The sequence below is a fragment of the Balaenoptera borealis genome (assembly GCF_965194805.1).
Source record: "Balaenoptera borealis genome assembly, chromosome: 11".
Taxonomy (NCBI): Eukaryota; Metazoa; Chordata; class Mammalia; order Artiodactyla; family Balaenopteridae; genus Balaenoptera; species Balaenoptera borealis.
This window is the reverse complement of record NC_138868.1, coordinates 9,114,861-9,124,100: the sequence shown is the minus strand read 5'-3', so window position 1 is coordinate 9,124,100 and position 9,240 is coordinate 9,114,861. Positions and strand designations below refer to the sequence as shown.

General features: G+C 52.5%; 2 protein-coding genes across 6 annotated transcripts; both read right to left on the bottom strand.

The window, feature by feature from the left end:
• Positions 1 to 9: 9 nt before the first annotated feature.
• TEX54 (testis expressed 54) lies at positions 10 to 651 on the bottom strand. The gene is made up of 2 exons (XM_082344225.1): positions 549 to 651; positions 10 to 443 (listed from the first exon to the last, which is right to left on the bottom strand). Exons 1-2 carry the CDS (start codon positions 625 to 627, stop codon positions 229 to 231), a joined length of 294 nt encoding a protein of 97 aa, XP_082200351.1. The 5' UTR covers positions 628 to 651; the 3' UTR covers positions 10 to 228.
• Positions 652 to 781: 130 nt separating this feature from the next.
• On the bottom strand, positions 782 to 8,447 carry WDR74 (WD repeat domain 74). 5 transcript variants are annotated; one of them, XM_082344150.1, is made up of 11 exons: positions 6,664 to 8,444; positions 6,477 to 6,583; positions 6,270 to 6,391; positions 4,096 to 4,174; positions 3,812 to 3,958; positions 3,545 to 3,646; positions 2,034 to 2,134; positions 1,896 to 1,951; positions 1,409 to 1,554; positions 1,268 to 1,324; positions 782 to 1,002 (listed from the first exon to the last, which is right to left on the bottom strand). In XM_082344150.1, the coding sequence occupies exons 1-11, from the start codon at positions 6,725 to 6,727 to the stop codon at positions 823 to 825; spliced, it is 1,161 nt and encodes a 386-aa protein (XP_082200276.1). In that variant the 5' UTR covers positions 6,728 to 8,444; the 3' UTR covers positions 782 to 822. The 5 variants fall into 5 exon arrangements, with proteins under 5 accessions (XP_082200276.1, XP_082200277.1, XP_082200278.1 ...); XM_082344151.1 differs by having other exon boundaries at positions 4,096 to 4,171; positions 6,664 to 8,441; XM_082344152.1 differs by lacking the exons at positions 4,096 to 4,174; positions 6,270 to 6,391 and having other exon boundaries at positions 6,664 to 8,447.
• Between the last annotated feature and the right edge of the window lie 793 nt (positions 8,448 to 9,240).

Sequence of the window (9,240 nt, the reverse complement as noted above, 5' to 3'; positions counted from 1 at the left end):
CCATTGGCTAGGCCGCAACCGTGGCCCCGCCCCCAAGGAACGGGGGCTGTGGGCCCAAGGGGCTGGGCCAGCCTCGGGGGAGGAGCCTTAAAGAGCCCGCAGCACTGGTGGTGCCCGCGCCCTGTGCGCGCAAAGCGAGCCTTGGAGGCAGAAGCTCTCAGGCAGGTACAAGTTAAGAAACTTTATTCTCTGGAGGGAGGCTGGGGCGGACTGAGAACAAGGCTGGGGTCACCCCTTCTCCGGCTCCTCCTGGATCCCCTCCCGGTTGCACTCCTGGAACGTACACGCCTGCTTTGGATTCTGGACTGATTGCTTCTTGTTTGACCGCGAGGAGCCCCGACGGCTGAACAGGGAGAGCCGCCGCCACAGCACAGTGATCAGAAGCCTTTCGTGCGACCTGAGATTCCGGTTTTCCGCCGAGTCTGCATCGACCCATTCTTTGCCTGCGAGGATGCGAGGCCGCTGAGCTCTACCCTCCCCAGTCCAACCTCCGGGTGGTCCCTCCCGCACTCCCGGCTCCCTGGGCACCCTTGTGTCTCCGGTCCCACCTTCCTGAACTTCCTCTGACCCGGCCTCCTTGGCCTGCTCATCCGAAGTCTGAAAGTCCTTGCCTTGGCAGCAGCCCATGGCCCCACGCGCGGCCTCCGCACTCGGTTCCACCCACGCCAGCCCGCCGACTCCCGGCGCTGCTTTTGTGACGTCAGATACCCCCCATCACCCCAGCTCAGGGAGCAGCCTTCACTCTTTCCTTTCTGCCAACACAAAAGGCTCAGGGTCGTGGTGCGTATTAAGCTGTTTATTTACAACGTGAGCACAAGCTCTTCAGGAGCTGGTGGACCCAGGCCGCTTCTTCTTTCTCTGTCTGGTTTGGAGGGCGCCTTGGGACTGCTCCAAATCGGGGAGTTTCCGCTTGGCAGCTGCCTCCAAGGAAGCCCAGAGTTCATCTGTCTCTGTGTCTTCTGAGGGCACCTTGTTGGGCTCTTGAGGCTCTTGCGGTTCATCCTGGTGAGTGGGAGAAGAGCTTAGGAGTCAGACCCACAGGGAAGGGGAATAATTCCTCCAGGCACCACCCCTTTTACTTCCTGCTCCTGGAAACCATGTCCATCCAAGCGCCCATTTCACCCTTGGCAGTAACTCTTCTAGGACTACACTTGGCAGATGGATGGACAGTCCCAGGTCTGAGTTCCAGCTGCTTCCCTTTCCTCTTCACAGGGAAGTCCTCACACCTGTGCCCTTAGCTCCCACATTCCCAGACCCAACTGCTTACCTCCCAGTTATCCCTGCCTGACAGCAGGAGGCAGTTCAGTTGAGATTTGAGGTAAACCTGCAAAAGATGAGGGACCTTAATGGGCCAAGCCTGCAGAAATAGAAACATGAATCCGGGGCACAGGAGGCAGCAGGCTCTCACCTTATGGTCCAGGCCCCGTGGATTCCGGATCCTGTGTACCCTCAAGACTCTGTCCAAGCCACAGGAGGCTAGAAGGGGCTTTGAAGGGTGGCACTGCAACCCTCGGACGCTGCCCGCCAGCCCCTTCAGACAGACCAGTAGGCGCCCTAGAGAAGGCGGTAGGAATCAGTGCTAGCTGGCCAGCCAACAACCATTTATTGAGTGTTTACTGTTCATATCACTTTATGTTTCAACATTTAATCCTCGTTTAACATAACGCTGAGATGGCAATTACCAGTAATATCTCCATTTTTCAGGTGAAGGAACTAAGGCACAGGGAATTGACAAAGTAATCTAAGGTCACACAGCTTTTGGCAGAACCAGGATTTGAACCCGGGCAATCTGGCACCTGAAAGAGGGCTCAACAGCTCCACTGCACCTTGTCAGAGGGAATCTTGCCCTTCCTCCCCACCCCTTCCCCTCCCGCAAGGCTCCCTAGTCCACTCACCCTGCCGAAGGTCAATTTCTGCCAGCTGCCCATGAGTGTTCCCCACAATCACCGAACTGAGGAGATCAGAGGCACATGGGGTCAGCAGGGGCCCCCTGGAGTCCTTCCCAACCCTCACTTTGCCCTCTAAACACTCACTTGCCCCCAGGAGTGAGGGTCATGGCTGTCAGTGGGTACTCTCCGTAGGTGGCCTCGAGGACCGGCCTGCGCTGGGGGGAGGCTGGATCATAGACACGGACCTGGAGGAAGACTGAGGCATCACCAACAGTACCCTCACTCCACATACCCCCTCTGGCTCCTCCACATCTTCATCCCCTCCTCATACACTGCTTTGTTGACAACCCACTCTTTCAGAGAAACTCTCATTTGAAATGCACCCCTCTTCTCTGTGTGTTGGGGGGTAGAGGAGAGACAGCTGCTAAGGAGCATGAACATACAGGGCTGAGGAGAGAGGTCCCCCAGCCTGGAGGCGGCAGCATTCCCATGGTCTGCATGCATGAGCATTCCATCCCCCCGTACTCCCCTCTCGGGATGGAAAAGCAAGTCAGTCCAACTGTCAGAGTTGCTGAATTTCAAGCAGAGAAAGACGTTAAGTCTGAACAGGGAGGAGACAGGAAGCCCTCATATGTGTTCTGAGCAGAGGTGTATCACCAATAGCAGACTTCAATATGCAGGAGCAAAGGAAACAGGGCAAATACAGCCACCCAGGCCTGCCTGGGTCTTAGAACTTCAAATAAGACCAGCTGGGGGCTTCCCTGGTGGCGCAGTGGTTGAGAATCTGCCTGCCAATGCAGGGGACACGGGTTCGAGCCCTGGTCTGGGAAGATCCCACATGCCATGGAGCAACTGGGCCCGTGAGCCACAACTACTGAGCCTGCGCGTCTGGAGCCTGTGCTCCGCAACAAGAAAGGCCGCGACAGTGAGAGGCCCGTGCACCGCGATGAAGAGTGGCCCCCATTTGCCGCAACTAGAGAAAGCCCTCGCACAGAAACAAAGACCCAACACACCCCAAAATAAATAAATTAATTAAAAAAAAAAAAAAAAAAAAAAGACCAGCTGGGAATTCCCTGGCAGTCCAGTGGTTAGGACTCCGTGCTTCCACTGTAGGGGGCACGGGTTTGATCCCTGGTCGGGGAATTAAGATCCCGCATGCAGCGCAGGGCAGTCAAAAAAAGAGAGAGAGAGAGAGACCCATTGAAAAGATCCCCATGTGGACCTTTCCCGTAAAGCTGAGGAGCTGAGGCCAGTTAGTAGAGGGTCAGGCTTGGGTCCGAAAGCAAATCAGAGGCTGCATCAGGACCAGAACTCAGTTCTCTTGATACCCAGCCCACGTCTTCTCATGACACCTGAACCATGTGATTCTACTATGAAGGGGACACTCCCTTCTTTTCTCTTCCAGGTGGGAGTTAAAGGAAGAATGACAGTTCAGGGAGCTCCTTCCTAGAATGTAGTAAGAGAAGGTCACCGGCTCAGCCATTGGGCTGGAACAGACGGGGGAAGTCGTCCCTCTTCTGGGAGCTCAGGGATGGAAGAAGGATGGCAAGCAGGGTGGCTGTGCCGAATGGTGGGGACCGAGCCTGCACAGCAAGGCTGTTTCTCCAGGAGGCTGCTTAAGCCCAGAAAGAGATAGGGGTGGGGTGGTGCCTCACCTGGTGGTACCCTGTACAGGTGACGAGCTTCTGTGACTCAGGGAGGAACTGTATGTCCTGGTCCCAGATGGGAACCCGCAGGTCGAGCCAATCATTCCGTACCTGGTAGGGTGGGTAGACGGGGGACAGGGTTGTGAAGGGCTCAGTGTGCCCCCTCCTCCTGCCTTCTATCATTATCCCCTAAAGCCCAGCTGGTCTCTGACATAGTCAGTGGCCTCAGACTCCCTGGACCTCGGAACCAGCCCCTCCCTGCCCCCCATCACTCACGTTCTTGGCCCTGAACACAGGCTCCTCAGAGCCCTGCAGGTCCCACACCTTCAGAGCATTCTCCTTCCCACCTGTGGCAACAATGTGGGGGCGCGCTGGGTCTTGGCGCATCCTACACACCCCAGGGCCCACCCTCAGTTCCAAGAGCTGAAAACAATGGAAGATGAGAGGGGAGATGAGAGTCGGTTCCAGATCCTTACTCCTCCTCCCGCAAAGCCTTCAGTTGGCTCCTACCCTGGGCACCACCTTCCCCAACCATCAGGATCAGGACAGGGGAACCTCACAGGGTCAGAGGATGCCTCCTTGTCATTGTCATGCCAGACTCGAAGAATCCCAGAATCCACACATGTGATGAGGGTGCTGCTGGCAAAGGGAGGATAGAGTTAGGGTTAAAAAAAGGAGCGGGGTTGTTCTCTGGCCTCAGTCGGCCCACCCCTAAATTCATATGAACTAGACTCCCTCCTACCAGCCCTGTTCCTTTTTTAAAAAATATTTATTGGGCTTCCCTGGTGGTGCAGTGGTTAAGAATCTGCCTGCCAATGCAGGGGACACGGGTTCGAGCCCTGGTCTGGGAAGATCCCACATGCCACGGAGCAACTGGGTCCGTGAGCCACAACTACTGAGCCTGCGCGTCTGGAGCCGGTACAGCAACGGGAGAGGCCACGACAGTGAGAGGCCCGCACACTGCGATGAAGAGTGGCCCCCACTCGCCGAAACTGCAGAAAGCCCTCGCACAGAAATGAAGACCCAACACAGCCAAAAATAAATAAATAAATAAATTTATTAAAAAAAAAAAATATATATATATATATATATATTTATTTATTTGGTTGCCCCGGGTCTTAGTTGCAGCAGGCGGGCTCCTTAGTTGCAGTCCACAGGCTCTTTAGTTGCGGCATGTGAACTCCCAGTTGAGGCATGCACATGGGATCTAGCTCCCCGACCAGGGATTGAACCCCGGCCTCCTGCACTCGGAGCGTCAAGTCCTATCCACTGCGCCACCAGGGAGGTCCCATACCAGTCCTGTTCCTAAGGAAGCCTCTAGGTTACTCGGGTCTGGGCAGGGCTTGATGGCTGTTATTTAATTTCCTCAACAAGGTAAGGGTTTACCAGCCTCATAAGTGAGGAAACTGAAGCTCTGAGAAATTAAAAGATTTGCCACTCAGCTATAAATGTCAGAACCAGAGCTGGAAATCAAGTCTGATACTCCAAAGCAGAGAGCCTTTGCTATTCCACAGCTACATCTGGGGCACCTGGCCCTGCTGGTCTTTCTGAACCTTGAGTCAGTCACCAGAGGTCAAGATTAGTAGCTCTGAAAGGATTGAAAGGGGACTGTTCTGGATTTAGTGTTTGGCCAAAATCAAACACCAGCTTCTTCTCTCAAGTTCCCTGTTCCGGCTTCCAATCTCTCCCTCAGAGTATGCGTCCCATGAAGCCCAAGCAAGTCCCAGGATCTGTACAGTTCAAGCCCATACTCTTTCTCATATCTGCCCACCCTTCTCAACTCGGTTCAGGCTCTGGGCTTGCCTGGGCTGTGGCAACAGTCTCCCAACAGCCCTCTCTTCAATCCATCCTCCACATTCCTGCAGGCTCATAGCTCTGACCACAGCATTTCCTGCTCAAAAACCAGTAACTCCCCACCACCTACAGAAGTGCAGATCTCTCGGCCTGGCACTTAAAGCCCTTTACCTTTAATCCCAACCTACCTCGCCTATCTCATATTAAAATGCTTCCTCACAAATAATAAAAAAGAAAAACAAAAAAAGGAAAAACGTTTCCTCAGCTTCAACTCTCAAATGCTATTTATCTTCCTTGTGATGTACCCTGTAGCCTCACACCAATCCTTGGCCTCTGCTCAGGCAGGAGCTTCTTTCTAGAATGCCCTTATTCTTTTCTCCACATTTCAAAATTTTACCCATGCTTCAAGGGCCAGTTCAAACTTCTCACCCCCACAGAGCCTTCTACACCTCACCCGTCAGGATTAACATCACCAAACCTACACAGCCTGCTCACAGCCTCTCTCTTCATCTTCGGAAGAAAGCTAGGCCTGCAACCTAGCACTTTCCTATCTTTTACTTTGGGAGCTTCACCGCCTTGTTGGTGGTTGTTAGCCCCCACTGAAAAACATACTCGAAACTATTAAATGACTTGCTCAGGGTCATCCAAAATGTTATGGAGCCAAAAGAAAAACCCTGGCGGATGCAAACTCTATGAAGGCAGGTACTGTGTCTGGTTGACCTGAAGCCCTTGCGTTTCCCCCAATGACTATATACAACCCAGTAGGTGTTCAGTTAATGTTTGTTATAGGAATGAACGCACTTAGGCAGGACAAAGGTCCCTGTCACACAGACCAGGCCCGTGTCACCTCAAGGTTGATCGCCATTATTCGGCCATCCTACGGGAACCTCAATGCTCTCCCTACGACCTGAGCGTTTCAGCAAGGGGCTCTCGGTCTTACCCGTCGACCTGGGCGAGGCCTCGGAACATGCCCTCCCCTCCGGGGCAGTGCCTCTGACCCTGGAACCTGCCCTCCTCGGTGCTGAAGTGCTTCACTGTCCCATCCGCACAGCCCACCAGGATCTGCGGGCAGAGGAGGGCAGGATGGCGAGGAGAGTGAGGCGGCCGCGCGCGAGACCCCCCGCTCCGGCTGCCAGCGGCCGCTCACCTGAGTCTCGCCGCCCGCGCCCCAACACAGGGCGCTCACCGCCTCCTCGCGCCGCGGCTGGCCCGACGGCGTGAAGTTCGCCGCTTGTTTGCGCTGAAGGTTCACGCCTGTGGGACACGGACGTTAGTCGCGCCATGTCCCCAAACGGCGACCCCCCTGGTTCCCGAAGCCCGGCCCCGCCACCCACCTTTCAGGATGCCGGTATCGGTGCCGACCCACACATGGTTCCAGCGTGCTGCCGCAGCGGCCATAGCTGAGTCCCGGAGCCCACGGCTCGCACTTCCGGCGCAGCAGCTGCGTCACCAGCCCGCGCGCGGAGTCCGATCGAGTGGAACGCTGTTTTTGGGAGTTTAAAGAGCCGCAAGAGTGAAAAAAAATCCCTTCCGCGCCAGTTGGTTTCGCTTTTACGAGAATGAAACCTGGAGATACTTACTGGTGGAGATCTAAACAGTAACTTGACCATTTTACGCTTCGAGTGAAACGCATCCTAACTGAACCGCGGTGCCGGGTCCAGTCAGCCGTAGCCCGTTTCCCTACCCCAAAGCATCATGTTTCCTGCACCAGACAAGGTAAGAGACCATTTCAGAAACGATTGAAACGCTAGTGCAGCGCAGGGCTTCAACTTCGAGTATGAAAAGAGAAAACGGGGACTTCCCTGGTGGCGCAGTAATCAAGCAGCCGCCTGCCAACGCAGGGGACACAGGTTTGAACCCTACTCCGGGAAAATTCACACAGGCTGTGGAGCGACTAAGCCCGTGTCCAACAATTACTGAGCCTGCGCTCTAGAGCCCGCGTGCAACCACTACCTAAGTCCGCCGCCTAGAGCCGGTGCTCAGCAGCAAGAGAAACCAGCGCAACGCGAAGGCCACGCACCACAGCGAAGAGTAGTTACCGCTCGCAGCAACGGGTGAAAGCCCGCGTGCAGCAATGAAGACCCGAAGCAGCGTAAAAGAAAAATTAAAGAACGAAAAGACAACACGAATTAAGTTGGGGAAAATGAAACCATCTTACGTATTTCCTTTTGGATAAGTAAGGTGGGGCATTATTCTTCTTCACGTTGAGGTTTGGTGATCCTAAAAATCACCACTCACAGTTAAAAAAAAAAAAAAGCTGCAGAATTAACAGTACTAAGAACAAGACGCAATTTTTAAAATATAACAACAAAAAAAAAAAATCAGAACTACCCCCTTCCTTGAATGACTTATTGAGAACTGTTGTTCCAAGAAATCAAAGCTTCTCGGAAATCTTTGTTTTAAACTACGTCAGTAAAAATAAAGCAACCCACTCTCGCCGGGCCGATTTGAATCCTCAAGAGAGAAGCTAGCTTGATTTTCCACTCCGGTGCAGAAGTGGCGGTAGGACTTCACCGAGTAACACTCCCCCAGTGCTCTTGACTTCGTGTTAATGAGGAAACGACACTCTCAATCTAGCTCAGTCCAGACCAGACGTCGGTCCTCTGACTTCTCCACTCTCTCTTGAGCTTACCAGGGCACTATTCTTTCTGAAGACTTTTTATACACCTTACTTCATTTATTTTTGATTGCGTTGCGTCTCTGTTTCTGCACGCGGACGGCGAGCGAGAATTACTTCTTGTTGCGATGGTGGTACGCGGCTTCCTCATCACGGTAGTTGTTCTTGCTATTGAGCACGAACTCTTAGGCGACGAGATTCAATAGTTGCGGCGTTGAAATAGAGTACTTACGGGCTACCACAGATCGAAGGGGATTAAGACTCAAACCCGTGTCAGCTGCAGTACCACGTGGATTTTTACCACTAGAACCACTGAAGCCCTGAGAACATCATTTAAACGAGGAACATAATGGTTCTTCTGGTTCGGTGGGACCACGCGGGTTTTCTGTGATACTAAGATTCTTTTAATGGCACTGTAAACAGAAACCTAGAAATCTCCAAAAAAAACAAAAACCCTGGAACTGTCAGAGCTCATAACATCCAGCTAGTTTTTCCCCATATTTCGTGGAAACTTCAGCGCTTCCACTGTGGAAACTTGAAACGGTATCATGGACCATCTGTTTGTTAATGCAGGGGACACAGGTTGGAGGCTGGGTGTGGGAACATCCCGCATCTCAGAAGCAATTAGCCATAACTAGTGAGCCTGCGGAACCCGTGCTCCGCATCGAGACAGACGACGATAGTGAAACGCTCCCTTGCCGCCACTAGAAAAAGTTTTCACAAATAAGAAAACCGAACGAAACCAGAAATGAGAAAATTAAAAGTAAAAATCATGTGTTTGTTCTTCACCCCCCGCTAATAGATAAAACTAGCAAAAGAATATCCGGTCCTATAAAGAAACACAGCTTAGGAACATACAGTACATAAAACTACGCGATACACATTGCAAATAAAGAAAAACTCCAATTTACATACGTTCTTCTTCATCGTTTACTGAAACAAGTTACCCCCACAAAAGCTTAACACTATGTATTTATACAACCGAAAATCTGAAATACTGTATTCTTATTTTTGTTTACCAAAATGTTCCCCCAAAGGGGGGTGCACCGTTCCTGGAAGTACTGCAATACCAGGTCGATGCGTGGAGTGGACGGAGCAAGCTCCTATTCCATCTCCTAGTTCCAAAAATCCATTTAATATATTGTCCTCGGATAGAGGACGTATCAGATATTAAACTGATAAGAACAGATACTACACTTGATCTTAGCCAAAAGGCCGAGAAGCGATACCGGTAACTTTCGCTGCCGGCCAGCCTTACTCTTGCTATAGCTTTTACGGTTGTGGTGACTTTTAT